This window comes from Balaenoptera borealis (genome assembly GCF_965194805.1).
Source record: "Balaenoptera borealis genome assembly, chromosome: 8".
Taxonomy (NCBI): domain Eukaryota; kingdom Metazoa; phylum Chordata; class Mammalia; order Artiodactyla; family Balaenopteridae; genus Balaenoptera; species Balaenoptera borealis.
In genome coordinates, this window is record NC_138865.1 from 105,393,770 (window position 1) to 105,413,803 (window position 20,034).

The following is a 20,034-nucleotide window of genomic DNA, read 5'->3' on the forward strand; positions in this document are numbered from 1 at the left end:
CATTTACAGAATTAAAGCAAACAGAGTCATGATTTTCCAGATGTGCACAGAGTACAGCGGGCCACACGCATGTGCCCTGCCCATTCTGCCCATGCCATCCAGGCCAGAAAGCGAGGGGGTCCAGACACCCACCAGCATGGACCTTGGCCTTCCTCTATATAGTCGGGAATTGTGGGAAATGGAGAGAACCAGGGGAGGGCATGTGACATCTGCACTCTGCTTCTGAGGGGGTCCCTTCCTCAGAGTGACCCCAGCCACAGCTATAGGCAGGTGATGAGGGTCAGGCCAGCTTCCCGGGAACTGGGAAGATTGTCATTTCCAGTTCCTTCCATCTGGAATATTGTACCATTTTACATCATGTGTATGTTCAGCTGAATCCAGCTCACTTTCACTCCGTTACCCTCATGCCTGATTAAATTCACACATACGTTCTTGCTCTCACCTCTCCTCCCTGTCTCTCTTCCGTTCTATGGTTCACTCTTTTCCCCCATCTGTGTCTCTCTTTGTTTCCCAGTCTTTGTGTCTTTTTCGCTGCTTCTGTGTCTCTCTTCAGTCTCTGCTTCCCTGTCCTGGCCTTTGCCTCTGTATGCGTCTTCATATTCCTCACTGTCTGTCTGTCTGTCCCATTTCCTTTGTATCACTCTGCAGTGAAAATAACTGAGCTTGAGTCAGAGGCCCAAGTTAAACCCCCAGACCCACCATCAATTCCTCTTCCTCAAATAAGAGGTAATAAAGGACAGTCGGTCTGCTTCAAGGGTTAATGCAAAGATAAAGGTTATGTGAGATACGGTGTGTAAAGGTGCCCAGAACAAAAAATACAGTCACATCCTGCTCATTCCAGGTCCCCTCCTCTTCTGCCTCTTCCTCTGGATTTCTCTCATTCTCCTCATTCCCTTCCTTCCCTCTTCTCTCTTCCCTTCCCATCCATCCCGCTCTCTTTGCTCACCTCTCACACGAGCCCACACACTGTTGCCTCTGCCCCCCTCACCCCTGTCCCAGGCAGCCTCCACTTTCTGGCAACAACTTAGTTGCAGGACAGCACAGTTCCCACTCCTAAGATGCACATCCTTCTACAAAACATTTTTATGCCGCCTTTACTGGTATAGGATGGTAACTCATCATGAATCATTAAATTTAAGCAACGTGAGTCCAGGCGGCCTGCTCCAGGCTTCACCAGGAGGTCAGGCTTCACTGTCACATCCATTTGTGGCCACTTGAGAAATTGCAGCTGTCCGTTCACGGTGCACAGGGCGAGGCACCTGACCTTGCTTGGCTTGAGAGGAGCAGCTTGAATTCCTGGGTGCCCCGTCCTGATGGACAGTCTTGGTGTGCTCAGCATAAAATCCACACACCTCCCTCACTCCCCGTGGTCCGGGAGACACTCATCTAGTGAAGCTCTTTATATCTTTTTTAAAAAATTAATTAATTTATTTATTTTTGGCTGTGTTGGGTCTTCGTTGCTGTGCGTGGGCTTTCTCTAGCTGTGGCGAGCAGGGGCTACTCTTTGTTGTGGTGCGCGGGCTTCTCATTGCGGTGGCTTCCCTTGTTGCAGAGCACGGGCTCCAGGCATGCGGGATTCAGTAGTTGTAGCGCGTGGGCTCAGTAGTTGTGCCTTGCAGGCTCTAGAGCGCAGGCTCAATAGTTGTGGCACACAGGCTTAGTTGCTCCGCAGCATGTGGGATCTTCCCGGACCAGGGATGGAACCTGTGTCCCCTGCATTGGCAGGCGGATTCTTAACCACTGTGCCACCAGGGAAGTCCCGTGAAGAAGTTTTAATGAAAAGACCACTTAACACTGTAGCCAAAAGGCTGGGGCAGGAACACACACACACACACACACACACACACACCCCTCCTATTCAGAGATCTTTAATCATCTACATTGAAATGAAAGCTGCCTTCAGTCAAGAAAGAGAAGAAAGATAGTGTGATGCAGTGGGCTAGCTCCCTAAAGATGGCATCAAATAACCAGAAAAGGCCAGTACTATTGCTAAGTGCAGTGTTTTAAATGGTTTCATGGAGACCACTTCTGCTCCAAAATCTGTCATCACGTCTTCCATTCCATCACGATTAAGTCTTTTGTGGGTTAAGCACCGCCAACACTGGGGGTTCTTTTTGCCCTTGATTCAATAATTCCCATTTACTGAACATGTATATTTGCCATATAATGTAGCAGGTACTTTATACTGCTATGCTGATTATAATTATCACAATAACCTAGCAAAGGTGAATGAATACCTTCTTCTGGGATGAAAAAGAGCAGGAAATTGAGGCTTGGGAAAAATTAAGCAATTTGCCTAAAACTGTACCAATACTGTAGTTAGAGGCAGAGCCAAGATTTTAACCCAGATCTGCCTGACTTCAAAGCCTTGACTCTTACAATTTTGTTCTGACTGCCTCTTCAAAAACAAAACTGAGCGTACTATGAGGGCAGCTTGACTACGAGCGAAGAGAGGGTGGTGGCAGGGTCTGGTCCACTTCCCTCCCTGGGAACTGACTCAGTCTTGAGGCTCAGTCATTGTTTGTGGAAGAAAGACATGAACGAAGCGTATGGGGAACCCGCCACGCTCCAGATGCCCAGCACTGAAACTCTTCCTTGCATGAATGAGTGGATCTGATCGCAAGCATGCAAGATGAGCCTGGAAAAGCACTGCTGGGAGCCGAAACGGCCTGCACACATTGTAAAAGACTCCTGAAGGCATTGGGTCAAATTGCAGGCAGGGGCCTACATCCCAAGGATGAAATATTTTGACAGCTTAAAATGTTCTCAAGAGGTAGGGAAATCGAGCCTTAGCAGGGTAGTCAGGAGACCTCTGCTCTGCCACTGACTTGACTCTGGCAAGGCGCTGATCCAAGGTCAAGGGTGATGACCCACCCTCAGCAGCTGTAGAAGGAGGGGGTGAGTTAGATGATTGGCACGGTTCCTCCAGCTCTGCCTCTCTTTGTTCTGGACACCCGCCTCCAAACTTGCCCCTGCAGGAGAGTCTTTATAAAGGCTTCTCAGGAGGTCTGGAGAGGCCACTGTCGTGAGTTAATACTTTCCTTCCCCAAGAAGGGGCACTCAGGGTTGTGCAAGTTCAAAGTTGCCACCTGAGAATGACACCTTAGGTTCTGTGCTAAGGCCCCTCACTCTCGTCCCAGCCCTGTGTGGCAGAGTGCCCAGGAAAGCTCTGCCCAGCCCCCTCACTTGCATCACATGTTTGTTTCACTGTTTTCCTTCTTCTCTCATCCTAGGTCATTGGTGTCTATTACAGACTGAATGTTTGTGTCTCCTGCAAATTTCTATGTCAGATCCCTAATCCCCAATGTGATGGTATTTGGAAATGGGGCCTTTGGGAGGCAATTAGGGTTAGATGAGGTCATGAGAGTGAGACCCTTGTGATGGGGTTAGTGGTCTCACAAGAAGCGGAGGAAAGAGAGATCTTGCTTTCTCTCTGTATGCACACACCAAGGAAAGGCCAGGTGAGGACACAGGGACAAGTTGAGACACTGGCCATCTGCAATCCAGGAAGAGGACCCTCACCAGGAACTAATTCAGTGTATCTCAATGTTAGGCCTCCCAGCGTCTAGAACTGTGAAAAATAAGTTTCTATTGTTCAAGCCACCCAGTCTGTGATATCTTGTCATGACAGCCCAAGCAGACTAAGACAGAGTCACCCTCTCCTGGATCTTTTCTTTAAAGACAGTGTGAAAACTGGTCCTGGAGCTCATACACATGTGGGGGACCTAAAAATTGGATTCTTCATCTCTGACGTCAAAGCCTGAAACCAATTCATTAGACAGAAAGCTTCAAAGGGACAGAGATGGCAGCTTCTTTTTCTCACTATCCCCAGTACTGGGCATGATGCCTGGCATATAATTGGCATTCACTAAATGACTGCAATGAATGAAATGCAATATCTAGATTCTGACCACTTCTTTCCACCTCCACTGCTACCACCCTGGCCCAAGCCACCAGCATCTGTGGTCTGGATTATTCCATCAGTCTTCCAAGTAGCTCCCCTGTTACCACTCTTGTCTCTATCCCTATAGATTTTTTCTCAACAGAGTGGCCAGAGTAATTCTCTTAAAATATGTTAGATGACATCAGTCCTCTACTCAGAATGTTCTATGGCTCCCCCTTGCATTCAGGTTGAAAGCCAATGTTCTTAAAAAGCTCTACAGAGGCTCTGGTCCTCTGGTCCCTCTCTGACCCCATCTCCTAATATCCTCCTAGTGTCCAGCGAAGCCCAGCCACATTCTCTCCCATGATCTTCCTCAAATATGTGAGGCAGAGTCCACTCCCAGAGCCTTTGTACTGGCTATCTCCTCCTCCTGGGCTCTGCTCTCACCAGATATCCACAAGGCGTGTTTCTCCCTCACCTCCCCAACAGTGCCTACCTTGAAGAGGCTACTAAAATGTGCAACCATCCCTCTTTTCCGCATTCACAGCCCCCCTTCCTGTAGTCTTTTTTTCAATAACACATCAACTTCTAACATAGGATACAATTTATTAATTACTACCTATATTCTAATCATCTGTCTGTCCCATGCCCCTACCAGAATATGAGCTCCATCATGGCAGCAATTTTTATCTGTTCTTTTCATTCTGTCACTGCCTGATATCCTGCTTAAATTAGGTGCTTGATAAATACCAGTTGAATGTTAAATGAACAAATCCACGAATGAAAGAATAAATACCAAACCCAGTTCTTTAACCCAGATGCCAAAGCATTAAATCAGTCTACTAGACCAGGGGTTGGCATTTTTTTTTCTTTAAAGGGCCAGATGGCAAATATATTAGGTTTTGCAAGCCACAGAGTTATGACTACTGAACTCTGCTGTTGTAGCTATAAATAGTCATAGGCAATATGTTAACTAGTGAATATGGCTGTGTTTCAATAAAACTTTATGAAAAACAGCAGTTGGCTGGTGGGCTGTAGTTTGCTGACCCCCGCACCAGACCAGGCTCTACCAGGCCAAGCAATGTGTCTGGTTTTGCTCACTGTTAAATCTTGGTTCCTAGCACATTACTCAGCACAGCATTGTCACTCATAAATATTTTAAATGAAATAAAATATATATGAAACATAATTTCACTCTTCACTCTCTGTCACAGCTGTCTAATTGAACTTGCTGCAATCAGAGAAATGCTCTTCAATACACAGCCACTAACCACGTGTGGCTATTGAGTACTTGGAACACGGGGACTGTGGCTTAATTCACATTTTAATTTAGCCACATATGGCTATTTGCTACTATGTTGGACAGTGTAGGTCTATCACAATCATGCTTTTGCTTCATGGTCCAACTCTGGTCTCTCCCCCTCCAAGAAGCCTTCCCTGACTGCTCAGGTTCATAGTAAATTGCCTTTTTTTTAAACAGTCCTACAATACTCATTTTATTCAATTCATGTTTTGAGCACAGCTCTAATAATAGCTAACATTTGTTAAGTGTTGTGTACCAGGCATTGTGCTAAGTGCTTAATATGCTTTACCTAGTTCAATCCACGTAATCATCCTCTGAGGACTGTTATGTTGATATCATCTACCACCATTTACCACTGAGAAAAACAGAGGTAAAGAAAGGGTCGGGAACGTGTCCAAAGTTGTGCAGGTCCAAAATGAAGGGGCTGGAATTTGAATCCAAGTCCACTGGAATCCAGAGCTCAAGTTCTTGACCATTACAAGATGTTTATTAAGAGTTGAAATGTGTGGTGGTCCCAGTTTCCTGTTTGTATATTCCTTCAAGAAATCAGGAAGCATGAGTGATCCTATTTCTACATCCTCCAGAGCCAGAGTTGGACACAGCATTGGCTTTCAGTGCACATTTTCAGTACACAGAATTTCAGAGCTGGAGAGCACTTAGAGAAATCTAATGTAAGCTCCTCTTATATTAAATAGAGAAACTGAGGCCCAGAGACAAAGTGGCATGTCAAAAGTTACACCTTGAGTAAAAATTGCAGATCTAGGAGAAGCCCATGGAATTTATCTCCAAATCCAGTGTTTCTTCTTTCATCAACTCATTCCATTATTCATCATTAAACATCAGTACAATGGGATAAAGCAGAGAATAATATAGACACAATCCTTGTCTTTTTATGGCATACAGTCTCTTAGATAACAAGGAATTGAATACAGAACCACATAAATAAATGTATATTAACTATACATTGTAGCATAGGCTAGCGGTTAAGAGGATAAACTCTGAAGCCAGACTTCTGAAACTCCAGTCTAAACTCTACCATTTCTTAGATGTGTGACTTTGGGAAAATCCATTAACTTACGTAATTTAGTTTCCTCACATGTAAAATGGTGATAGTAATAAGGCATTCCACTAATTCTAAGACACACAACTTTCCACATTTCAATATCCCTGAAAATGAGGACTTATGTGGTAATTATTAGTATCTTACGGTTATTAGTGGCAGCATTTTTTCCTTAATAGTGCATAAGATATCGGTACATACATCTGTTTGTGACTTGGTTTACTTAAAATATGACTCTATCTACCTCACAGGGTTATTGAGAGGATTAAATGAGATAATACATGTGACTTGCTTAGAAGAGTGCGACACAGAGTTTGTGCTATATAATGTGCATTATTATTATTATTATCATTGTATTTACTATAAAGAAAAAAGTAGAGTGCACAAATGGAGCTTAAAACATGGAGGAATAACTGAGTCTAGAAGGTCAGCAAAAATGTCCTTGAGGAAGTGACATTTAAACTGAAACAAGAAAGACAAGGATGAGTGAAGAAAGTGAAGAATGGGACTTCTACGAAGCGGGGGTGGGTAGAGGGCAGCCTGAAGCCTGCAGAGTGAACACACCTGCAAAGACCTCTCACACTGGCTACTGGAAATGCCTCGCCCTTGACAAGCGTGGACACTTCACAACATGGCTTTGTATCCTAATAACATTCCCATCTCCAATCTATACTTTTGCCCATACCTTTGTTTATTCATAATCCATTGGTCATAAGGTATTACAAATATATTTAGAAGCTTCCTGAATTTTTTTTTTAAATAGTAGGACACAGAACATTTTGGGGGGGGGGCAAATATATTTCTTTAATACATTTGTTGGCTAAAATTAAACACAAACTCTAGTTTAAATGACAGTAGATTATTTTCTGGATGATAAAATCTAGTTTTAGAAGCTGAGAGCCCTCTTCCTCATTGGTACAATTCTCCTGGAGATAATTACCAGAGATGCATCTCAGGTTATCTTCCTCCATGCAACTTTACAATATGAGGTTCTCACAACCTCTTTCTTTCAAGTTCAGAAGTAAAGGCTGCCTTGAACTTCCAGTGGGACTGGCATGTTCCCAATAAGAAAATGTTTTCAAAGTCTCTTTTACAGCCCATTCTAACCTTCCCGTCCTTCCCAGCACTTGAGCAGGCAGTCCTGTGGCTTGCTGTCGTGGGCTCTCTGAAATTTTATGACCTCATCTTTGACACAGATTGCTCTTTTCCAAGGACCTCAACCCTCTTCCACAACATAACATTTTACAACACATTTAAACCAGATAAAGCCAGACTCCCAAACAGAGATTAAAAAATGGTTTCCCTACAACTCATAAGTGCTGTCCCAGTTTCACCTCTCTGGTTCTGCATGTTTCCCACATCCCCAACCCAATCGGGTCCTTTTATTTTTTTCCAAGTCAACTTATTCTGCAAATTCTTTGTCCAAAGGATTTATGCCTGCCTCTGAGAATTCTCAGCAAATACCTACCAGAGGGAGAATGCCAGAATGTCTCTCTCTTCTCAGTGCTAAGCAAACCCTCTCACACACTCACTCTCAATACAGTAGCTCTTCACTCAGTCTGGGTCCAAATCCCAGCTGAGACACTTAGTAAATATATGACCCTGAGAATGTCAATCAGTTACTTTAAGACACAGCTTCTAGTACGGAAAACGGAAGCAATAATAACCACCTAGATGTGTTGTCATGAAGACCAAGAGAGTTACTAAATCAGTCTCAGCATGATACCTGGTACACAACAAGTACATAATAAACAGTAGATGCTGTTCCTGTATTCATGTACCTCTTGATATCTCACCCAAATTCTACCATCCTTCTCTTAACTGTAAGCTATATTTGGTCACTGTCTAACATCCTCATCTGCTATAAATAAATAATGAATGCATCAAATGGATCAGTCTGATGTGATAAAGGTGCTTTTATGATTAACATTCATTTCACGGAATTTAAGCAGAAAAATCTTGGTCTGTTGTTGTTTGAACGTCTTTAGTTGGAAATGGTGTTGGATAGTTTGTTTCCATTATCTTGTATGTCTGCAAAATAAGGCGTTGGGTTCATTAATTTACAGTCAGTTTAGATGAGTTTTGTTTAATACAGCTCCCAGTAAAGTTCGGGACCAAGGAATGGTGAGGTGGAGAGCATTTTGGGTTCTGAGGATCGGTGGCTCACTTTATGAAGGACTGATTTCCCCAGTTGAGGTCCACTGGGGTAACAGCATAGCTGGACGTGGATCGATCCTCACCAGATAAAGGACAGAGCTTACTCTGAGTTCAAGAAAGACTAGTGATACCGAGCTCAAGGGAGAAGGTGACTTTCAGCAGAGAATTAATTGTCCCAGATAAAAATCTTCAGCAAAAACACACTTAGCCGAAATGTCATTGTCAGCACCCTTAGGGCTACTCCTGGTCTTGACTCCAGAACTCTACACCCAACCCACTAACCAACCCTTGACCTTTCAGCAACTGAAACTTGCTTCTCATGCATTCATTAATTCACTCATTCATTCACTCACTCATTTATTCGTTCAAGAAAAGATGTATTGATGCAGGAACTGTTTCAGTACCTGATACGCAGCAATAAACAAGATGAGCAAAGGTCAACTATTTATAAAACTTATGTTCTCATATATAAATTTCTCCTCTCTGGTCTGCCAGAAAGTTGGCTCTCTTTGGATAGATCTCAACTTATTTAACTGCACATCTCACTAAGCACCACCCAACGTAAACCCTATGTTATCTACTACATTACCTAGAAACCACCCATGCTACAATCCCCTTCAAGGCAGAGACATTCTTATTCTCTGTGAATTCTTGGTCTTTACAACTTCATAAAGTCCTTGTGTCCCTTTAAACGTTAATAATACAGGGATCAGCAAATAACAGAAACAATCTATAAACAACTGGAAACATTTAGTACATTATAAGACATACATAGGACATAACTACACACTTTGTATTCTCATTTCATATCCAATTGTAAATGAAAAGTGTCTGCTGAAGACATGAAAATAAACTGCATGTGATGGCAAACATGACTGACATCTCTATCAATTTGAAAAGAAAATCCAATCTGCTTTAAATGCCATTTACAAATTGTTTCAATCATACTTATGTTCTAAGTTATTAGTGCTTAAAAGGTCACAGAAACATGAATTTTAAGCTGGAAAGTATCATAGGAATTATTCAGGGTTGTAATTCGTATCTTGCCACTAATTGACTGAGTGACACCAGGCAACCTGCTTAGCCTCTGTGACCTTCAATAGATCAGACTAGATGATCGCTAGGGACCTTTCTTGCATTAAAATTATGTTTCCACTAATCTCCTTGTTGAAAAGAAGGAATATGAAGTTCACAATACATGACATGCCCAAGGTCAAATGACAAATCTGTGGCAAAGCTGGCAGTAGGATTGAGAGCCTATGGCTTTTTTCATTGTACACGTTTAAAAGTCACACAAGGACTAAATGAAAAGCCAGCAGATGGAAACATCCAGGTTACTGAAAGTTTCTTCATTAGGTGCTCAGGTCTTAGAGGCCAGAGGCTGTATCTTACTTTCTTCTCACATAATCTAACACAGTTGTGCATTGCTGAACTAAAGGTATTTCATAAAATAGTTATTAAATTAATTGAAATGTTTATTAAATTAATGAAGTGAAGACACTACGGACTAAATAACTGATTATAAAATAGCAGTAGACACTATGTTTTGAGTGCCCACCATAAATTAGGTACCATACCAAGTGCATTTTAAATGTGATTTTTCATCTTCTTCTCACAACAGCTGTGCAAAATGGGAATTATCTGCCTCTTTTTGTATATGTAAAAATGAGGCTTGGATATGTTAAATGACCTGCCAAAGTCAGTAAACAGAAAGGCAAGCATTTGAACCTAGTTCTGTAGGATTCCAAAGGATATTCCAATTCTACTCTGGTTCACTAAAGGCTTGAATGAATAAACGAATAGGTGAAAGAATTAGTGACTAAATGAGTTAGTGTTCTGCAGTTACCTGCCTCATGTGGTTTGGGGCCATACCGTCAATGATCCTGTATACAGAATTTAACATGATACCACCCATCTGCAGAAATTTACTAAAGCTGTTTCACACTAAGATTCACCCATGATGACATTTTCTAAACTACTTTTACTGAGGTAGCTGGTTTGTAACACTGTACATTTCATGTGCACATTGTATTTCTACTTCTGTACACATTCCAACATGCTCACCACCAAAAATTGAGTTTCCACCCATCACCATAGAGTTGATCCCCTTTACCCACTGTCACTCTCCCCATTCTTAAGGTCAAGGCCTGATCATTTGGACTGTGCGGTGCTGCATTTGATCAGACCACAGCACGTAGTCCTTGAATGTTCACTTCCTACCTTCAGAGAGCTGAAGGGTAATGGTAGTTTATTCTGGAAGGGAGCATAATGCCGCCCTCCGGCAACGTTTTCAAGCCTTCTCTGAGCCATCACTGAGACTCTTCTTTGCCTTGGTCCTTGATTAGTTTGTTCTCATCCCATCCACTGTTATGATGGTAAATGTTTAACGATTGGCTTTCCAAAGAAAATAAGCCATGGTTTGTAACATTTACCAATTTTGTTGGGTATAAATACTCTCATCACAGCCAGTTTCCAAGCTACCTGCATGACAGAACTGAACAAAGAGCTGGGATGAGATGGTAACAATCGACTCTCATGAGTTCACAGAAAATAATGAAAGGAGGAAGAAAGGGAGGGAGGGAGGGAGGGAGGGAGAGAGAAAGGAAGGAGATTTCCCTCTCTATGCTCCTTGAAAACATCGAATTCACCAACTTTCAGTTTCTTCCTCTATTTCCGCCTATATATAAACTCAGATTTTAACTCCATACAAGCCAGCTCCAGCACACTCTGGAATCAATTCCATAATCAGCCCTGCAGGTGGTACTAATTATTGAAATCCCTGGAAAAACACACCTGAGCTGGGCTATGGCACAGAGTCAGGAAAACTTGACCAGGCTCCTTCACACATCACGGCAATTATATATTCTTCAGCAACAATATCTCCCCAGTTTCCTTCTCCTTTCTGGTCAGTTGGGAAGAATGATCCTTCTTGCCGACACATCCAATAAAGCATTAAGGCATGATGATCAGAACTTGGACTCCATGACTTGGTTCAGCCCTATAGATCCCACCCACAGAAGGCAGGGCTCATTTAAGGGAAGCTAAGCCACTTTTGTCAGATCTAAGATCTGAATATGTACAGGGCTTGGGGGTTTTGTTTTTCCATGACTTCCCCAAATTCTAATTCTTGGTGGAAGGCTGAGGAGAGAACACCCAGCTATTCCCTTGGGCAGTTAGATGTTCCCTAAAACAACTGGATAGATAGAAGGCAGGTTTCCCTTTTTCAGTGGCCGATGTAGCCTTACTAAAATCCCTGGTGGTTCCCAGAATCGTCAGATCCTCATCTTTCTGGGAGCTCTCTTCACCCCACCTTTCCAGCCTTATCTCCTTCCATTCCCCTAGTTCTCTTCCTCTACCTCACATGTAGCACATTCTCCAGAGGCCAGCCCAGCTATGCTGCTCTCTGCTTCTGGGAATCCCTCTAGACTTACTCCCTCTCTTTCTCCATCATCAAGATTCCTCTGCTCAAGCACCTTTTATTCATACTCCCTACTGATTCTACAAGGCTCAGCTAAAAGGTCATCTTTTCCATGATGGAGCTCCAGAAATTCCCATCTAGAATACATTTCTCCCTTTTCTCCAGGCATGAGGTACTCTATAAATGCCTGTTCTTGATTTATTCTACATTGTGTCTTTTATAATAGCTGTAGAGGAGCGTATTATTTTTATCCCAGCAAAAATGTGAAATCCATGAAGGCAGGAACATTGTCCAGTTTGTCTGTGATTTCCCATAGCACTGAACACACAAGACTTAATGCATCTGTGGAATTAAGAAAATCTTGCTTGAACGGATATAACAAATTGAAATAAATTTTACATAGTGGGTTTGAGTCAAGCCCCATGAAAATATATTCAGGGAACTTATGTTCCTATTTCCACTCTTTATCTGTAGATCACCCCATCCCTTTATGTCTTGTGATTTATAAGAGCAAGGTGCTCTGCTGAAGGATAAATAAGATACAGTAGTAAGCTTGAAGGAGCTTACATTTTAGCGTTGTAGTTTCCAAATAATAACTCATGCTTTAAACAAATTTTTAGTCAACAGAAAACTCTGGTGATACTGTAGAAGTCATCCATTCTACAGAGAGGAAATGAGAGGTAATTAAGAAAATAGAATTTTGGAAAGTAGATAATTAAAGGATAGAAGAAATTTCAGGTAGAGGGAAGAGCCTGAACTCTAGTCAGAAGGTAAAACTCTGCATAGGGTGTTTGGGGGGTGGGAGTATTGTGAATGTGAGCAGAGAGGAGAATGCAAAGGGGAACGTTCTTGGGAGGGTGAGACTCTCTAGCTGGTCTGGCTACTGGACAGCTCTTGGTGACCCAATTTCTCTAGTGCTGGAAAATATTTAATCTGAGTTTATATGTAAGTGGATATGGAGGAAGAAGCTGAAAATTGGTGAATCAAATTTTTTCAAGGAGCATGGGAAGGGAAATGTCCTTCCTTCCTCCCTCCTTCCCTCTCTCCCTCCTTCCCCCTTTCTTTTTTTTTTGTGAATGAATTACATGTCAGTATAATGATAAGTTTTAAAGATACACAGATGGGCAAGACACATGCTTTGAATCCCCCTCTCCAGCCCCTAGCAAAGCTTACAGTCTGGTGATAGATCCAGACAAGGAAAGAACAATGACTGCCCAGGCACAAGGGCTATAACACAGGGAGGCACGGAGGCTATGAGAGCAGAGAGGAGGACCCCTGAGTTTGGTCAGGGCTGGGGGTGGCGAGTCATGAATGCCTCTGAGAGGAAGGATGTTTGGGCTTCATGAAATGGAAATAAAAAGAGCCCCTGGTCTCCAAGTAAAAGGAGGAGAAAGACATTTCAAGGGGGAGGAAAACAGCCCGTGAAAGGGATGCAGGCATGAAAAGGCATGGTGCCTTCAAGGAAGCACGGTATCAGTGTACCTAGAGCCCATGGTATGTGACAAATAGAGGCAGAAGATAAAGTGATAAAAGTGAGCGTGATTTTGTCAAGATAAATAATGAATTAACAAACATGGCGACTGGGCCTCTCGCTGTTTGTTTAGAACATGAGAGGACTATTTGGGAAGAAGAGGTTAGAGCTTTGCTGTACCAAGGGTAGTACTTGGGTCAGAAATATCAGCAAGAGCTGACAGCCTTTTAGGGATGTAGAATCTTAGGCCTCACTCTAGACCTACTGAGGGCTTGAGAAGCATTGGTTAGGAGCACAGGATCCTAGGTTTGAATCCTGGCTCTGCCACCTGCTGGCTGTGTGACTTTGTTCCTTTTATCTTTCTTCTCTGGGTATCAGTATCATCAGTGATAAAGTTGAGAAGGTCAACCCAGTGGATTCTAGCAACATCTTCAACTCTAAGGGGTTGAGTGCATGTGTATGCGTGTGTGTGTGTGTGTGCGTGTGCGTGTGCGTGTGTGTGTGTGTGTGTGTGTGTTGGGGGTAAAGGGACACTCCTTAGGGTGTCAGTGCCTTAAAGTCTAAATGTTTTAATTAAGAGAAAGAAGATTCAGCTATCTGGTCCAATGGTATACTAGAGTTGCATCACATTTTCTGAATAGCTTCCCCAGTAGGCCTATGTAAAGGCTGGAAAAATGTGTCTGAATATAGGCTCCCAACTAAAGGATAAGGAGGGAATGATGGTTAGAAAGCCTAATCCTTGCCTGATTCTGCAGAGACACAGGGGTTAGCCTGGAGAATCCCCCTCCTTACTCCTGAATTGCTGCCCCATGGAGAAGGGGAAGAGAATTTGGGTAGAGGAAGCAAACTCTTGACCTGGGCCACTGAGTCTCCTCAGCTCTACAGAGGCTTCCTCGCGGCATCAGTACAGTGAGATTTTCAGGCAAGATGGCCAGAATCTTGTTAATGGAGAGGCAGGTGAAATTGCAGAGAAAAATATACCAGTATGAGTTGTAGGGAAGAGCACAGGATGGGGAGAAGGAGAACTGGGGTTCTAATACCAGCTTCATTTCTAACTTGCTTTGTGATCTTGGTAAGCTTTTCTCCTCTCTAACTCCTATTTCCCTGTTTGTGGACATTAATAACTCTTGGCCAACAACTATGAGTAAGATGCTGTCCATTTACTAAGCAATAACTGTAAATAAGATGGTGTCTTTTGGGTTAATAGTATCCATATGTTGTTGACTCACAAATTTCTATCTCCAGATAAGACCTCTTCTTTGAATACGACTTTTGGATTCAAATGCCTATTTTTCATCTCTACCTGATGTTTAGGAGTCATCTTGAACTAATATCCAAAATAGCAGTCTTGATCCCCTTCACCTCAGCCCTGACCCGCCTACAGCAGCTTCTGACTCAATAAATGATAAGTCTGTCATGTCACTATTCAGACTGAATGATTTGGAATCATCTTTGACTCCTCTTTATTTCTCATCTTCCATATCCAATAACAAGTTCTGTCAAGTCTACACTCTAAATATATCCAGAATTTGATCACTTATCACCATCTTCTCCCCTAATCCCTGTGTTCCCAGCCACTACCAACTCCTGTCTACATTGGAAAAACAGTGCCCTTGAACGCCCTCTAAGTTGATTTGTCACACAGCAGTCAGAGTGGTCCTGTTAAAATGTAGGTCGGATCATGTTGCTCCTTTGCTCAGAATCCTCCAATGACTTCTCATCTCACTCAGAGTAACATCCAAAGTCCTTTTCCTATATAAGGCCTTCCAACCTCCCCCCATCACCACCCCCTTCCCAAGCTTCTTTTCAAGTTTGCATCCTAACTTCTCTCTCTCTCCCCTCCAACCATACTGGTCTTCCTGCTAGTACTGAATCCATGGGATCTTCCTGTGCTCCTGCTGCAGAGGCTGTCCCTTGCTATTCTCTCTGCCTAGAATGCTTTCCCCCCAGATGTTAGCATGGCTTCCACCGTCTCCATCTTAAAGTGCCGGCTCAAATGTTACCACCTTGGAGAAGCCTTCCCTGACCACCCTTTCTGTAATAACAACTCCGCCCCTACTCCCAGCTCAGCATCCCTTATGCTTCGTGCTCTCCACCCAGCATTTATCATCCCCTGACACAGTATATCCACATTTACCTGTTTGCCTATTGCAGCACTGTTCCACAGAACTTTCTGCAATGATGGTAATGTCCCGAGTCCTCCAAGAGGTAGTCACTGGACACATTAGCTATGGAGCACTTGAAATGTGGCTAACATGGCTGAGGAAATGTTTACTTTAATTTTAATTAACTTAAATTTAAACAGCCACAGGTGGCTAGTGGCTACCGTCTCAGGCAGTGCAAATTTAATGTCTCTGTAGAATATAAACTTAATTAGGACAGAGATTTTGCCTTTTTTGTTCACTGCTATGTCACCAATGCCTAGAAAAGTGCCCAGCTACTCAATAAATATCTGCCAAATGAATGAATAAATGAGTATACTAAGAGATTTCCATACATTATCTCATTTAATCCTAACAACAGGCTTGTGAGTTAGATGCTACTTTCATTCTCTAGTACTCAGAGAGAGAAAGCATCTTGCTAAAGAATGCCCAGCTAGTTTGTACCCTATAGCCAACATCTCCCCAGTTAAGGTGAAAAAGTTCTGGGGATCTAATGTACAGAATGGTGAACGGTTAACCATGTGGTATTATATGTGGGAAACTCCTAAGAGAGTAGATCTTAAATGTTATCACCACATACACAAAAAAAGTAAGGTGATGGAAGTGTTAATGAACCTTATTGCTGTAATCATTTATATGTGTATTAAATCATCACATTGTACACCTTAAACTTATACAATGTTATATGTCAGTTATATTTCAATAAAGATAAAAAAAAATGATAAAGAATACCCAGCTAGTAAAAGGTATTGATAGATAGGATCTAAGCTCAGGGACGTCTGGTGACATTCAGACACTCTGCTTTGCTGAAATTGGACGAGATGTTCTCCGTGGTCCTTTCGGAGATGCTGTGGTTTTATAAGAATTTGCTTTGTTGTCAGGCCATGGCAGCACATAGTTTAACCACCAGTGGGATTGATGGACCTTTACATAAAGCCCCTTGTCAATCACTCAGAAGCCATGATTCTTCAGGCAGAAGGAGTGCAGACCATCTTCCAGCCGACACCCTCTCTCCCTCCATCCCCAGCCCTGCTCGTGGCTCACCGGTTTCTGGGTCACAGAGCTGCTCACAGGCATCCGTGGTCCTCTGTCCACAGAGGTCCCTCACCCATGGGGAGGTGGCGTTGATCTGGTAATACAGGGACAGCTTGGCCGGGTTCAACCAGTCGGAGACGTCCAGGTAGCTCCCTTCACTCACCACAAAGCTGCTCCCTGTGGGGAAACAGAGAGAGAGCTACTTTCTCCACGATTTTAGGGTACAGGTGTCTTGCCACTGATGCTGCAGGGCAGGAACAGAGACAGGTGCATACAAGCCATCCGCCCCACCATCCCAGGTCCTCTGTTCTCGCTTAGCTACACACATTCACAGAGCATCTACAACGTGCCAGTCATGGTGTCAGCAGCCAATGGAGACAGGCAAGTCAGACATGAGAGGCAGTTCAGCCTAGTGCTAAAGAGTCAGGCCCTTAGGACTGAGAGAGACTTGGGTTCAAATCCTGGATCCACTTTTACCAGCCGTGGACTTTGGACAAGTCACTCAATGCCTCTGGGCCTTGGCTACATCATCTGTAAATAGGAATAGTAACGGAACCCACCTCACTGTTGTGAAAATGAAATAAATTAATGTAGATAAAGTGCTTAGCCAGTGCCTCATTTGTCCTAGTAAAGAATGATTAAATATTCAAATTTAAAATATAAAAAAAGCTTTTGTTTCTGTCACCCAGGCATCCCCCTTGGAACAGGGGTCACTAATACCCCACAGGGGGAAGGCAGATTATATTCCTCGAAACCACTGGCTGAGCATAAGGGAAATAGCGTCCTGGCCCCCTGGCCTAGGTTGCGTTTTGTTTTGTTTTATTGTATGAGAGATAGAGAAAGAGAGGGTGAGAAAGAAAGAAAGAGAGAGAGAGAGATGGAGTCAAAGAAATCTGTAGCACCTCTAAAAGAAAAGCAGCACTCATGCAATGGAAGATGCCTTAATGTTGGGATATAATAAGGAAAGATGGAGTTTGGGGTGAACTGGGTAGTACAGGCTCTATCAAAATGGAGCAGCTGCAACTCAGCTCTAGCCAGCTCTTGCCAAATGGGTCTAAAGGTAAGTGGTGCAAGGACTTCAGGTTTTCATCAGGGGAGGCTGAAAATTTAGATTTTTACTGTGATCAACCAATTTGGAAATGATGGTTTAAATTTGTTCTTGAAAGCTTGTGTAGGCCAAACAAAAGACCCCCCCCACACACACGCATACACACTTACACAGCCATATATGGGTTACATACATATATACACATATATATATTACATATATTCTTTGGGGTCAAGGAGCAGAAGCCCACTGAGGGTGGCCGCATATTGGGTGTAAATGGTGAGTGTATATATGTAGGAATATAGTGAAGGTAGAATTTCACAGAGGGAAACGGGGGAAAAAAGAGGTCAAATAGGACCAGGTTTCACAAAGCTGGACTTGGAGAGTGGTTCTAGATTTATGGCAGATCTAGAGACCTCAGCAGAAGGAGATCTTAAATTGTTTCAAAATTAGCATGACTTGGCTTCTCTCCCTACATCTGCTTCTCTCTACCTCACTATCAAGCAACAAAATCTTTCCATGTATGCAATTTAAATTTTCCAAAGAGGGACTCAATTAATAGACATCCTGTGGGTTTGGCAGCAACCTCTCTGTCAGGTCCCATCAGACCCTGCTGGCTAACCAATGGTCAGGTTTGTCTTGCCTCTGGTACCCAGCTGTGGTCCAATGGGCAATGGTCAGAGAGGCAGGGCCACGTCAGACCCTACCTGGCTGCCCTGAGGATCTAAGATTCCCTGGAAAGGATATGGGCATGGCAGCCAATGTTATCTTCTCTAAGTCATACACATGTTATGATTTATATCATCGTATAGGATGAGTTCCTAAATAAAAGCACAGCGGACAATATGGTTTTGGTGAGGATGAAAGAGGACTCTACATGAAAAGCATTAGGAGTAGATAGCATCGGGCTGGGAGAAAAGGAAATGACCACATTTGAAGTTGGCCTTAAAATCCTTGGCAGCTAAAGCAAAAAAAGAAGAAGTCTGTTGGATTCCATATTTTAAATTTCTGGCAAGGGGAGATATGCAAATCGATCTCCAAAGCCATATTTTCCCCTCTGGAACTAAGCCCGAGCAGAAACATGTCACATGGGTCCTTGTGCAAGGCACCGAACGTCAGTATCAACTACAGATTTTTCTTTTAAAAAGCACAGTCATGCTGTTTAAGTGGATAATTCTTGTATTTATTCTCACTAAAGACTGAGGGATGGATATTGAATTATGTCCCAGGGCTGAGTTTGGCTAATCCCACTACTTTAGGAAAGCTACACAGCACAGGGATAAAGAGAATAGAGTCAGCAAGATATGTATTCAGATCTTCACTCTGCTACCCACCAGCTCTGTAAACGGACAAGAAAACAAATCCTCAGTTATATCCTATGAAAGCTGTGGATACCGATTTCCCCTTCACAGGGTTAAAAAAAGATAAAGATTTAATGAGACAACACATTTGTCTTAGGTCAGGTTCACCAGAAATCAGACTCAATGGCAGAGACTGGCATGCAGGAGGTTTTTTGGGGTGTTCTCTTGTGAGGGCATGAGCAAAGTGGGACTGGGCAGAGGGAGAAGGTAGATCGCCATGCCGTTGTAGCAAAGCGCTCAGATGATCCCACGGGAAGCCCTGGAACTGAGATGGTCCTTCAGAGTTGTTCCAAATCAAGATAAGGGTGTCAGGTCTTCGTATCCCCATAGCCAGTCATAGGCTGTAAGACATCCCTGGGGAAGGGACATAAACTTGGATGAAGTGGTCCCTTTTAATGGAGGGCATTTCTCCAAGGAAGACTCAGAGAGAGTGGTCAACCGTCAACATTCCAGGCGGCTGGGGGAATGAGTGCCCCTGTTCTAATGAGAGATTTGGAAGCAGCATTACAACATCCACTATAGTACGTGAAGTCCCTGGCACATGGGGGAATCTCAACTTGCTGGAGCTATTTTGATTACTATTTGGATTTCTTATGAGCTTGGAAGCTCTGAATGCAATACTGGTTAACAGATCTTTTCAAACATGAGAAATATGATTCTCATTGGAAGTGACTCACTCAAGAGCAGGTTATCCTCAGCTTCTTTAAAAAGACACTACGCCAAGGTGTACTGTTGGTTTAATGACACGAGGAAGTTACCATCCTTTGAACGCACTCTCTGGTCCAGATCCTGGGATGAATGCTCACTTAATCCTTACAAGAGCCTTGCAGCATAGGTATGTCCCTGCTTTTACAGAAGGACAACATGAAGTTCAGAGAGATGTTGACTTAGCCAAACTTGCACAACTAGTAAGTGGTCCAAGTGGAAACTGAACCCAGGTTTTTCAGCATTCAAAGCTGGGACCTGCCCATTATTCCAGACTGTCTTGAGAATTGGAGCTTTGGTTGGGTATCAGGCAGAGTTGCCTTCCTTGGTCTTTCTACTCCTCCTCTGGGAGTCTGTGCATCCCCCTTCAGTGTGTTCCTATAGTGTTGAAGGGCTTTTGCTTTCTCTGATAGGTTGTGATCTCCTGCAGG

At 43.2% G+C, this 20,034-nt stretch overlaps 1 protein-coding gene across 3 annotated transcripts in view; it reads right to left on the minus strand.

The window, feature by feature from the left end:
* The window catches only part of ASTN2 (astrotactin 2), an 898,930-nt gene that overhangs the window by 479,541 nt on the left and 399,355 nt on the right, over positions 1-20,034 (minus strand). For all 3 annotated transcript variants that reach the window (XM_082402209.1, XM_082402208.1, XM_082402210.1), the window contains one exon: positions 16,499-16,666. In XM_082402209.1, the coding sequence (XP_082258335.1) occupies positions 16,499-16,666 (168 nt within the window). The remainder of the gene's footprint in view (positions 1-16,498; positions 16,667-20,034) is intronic.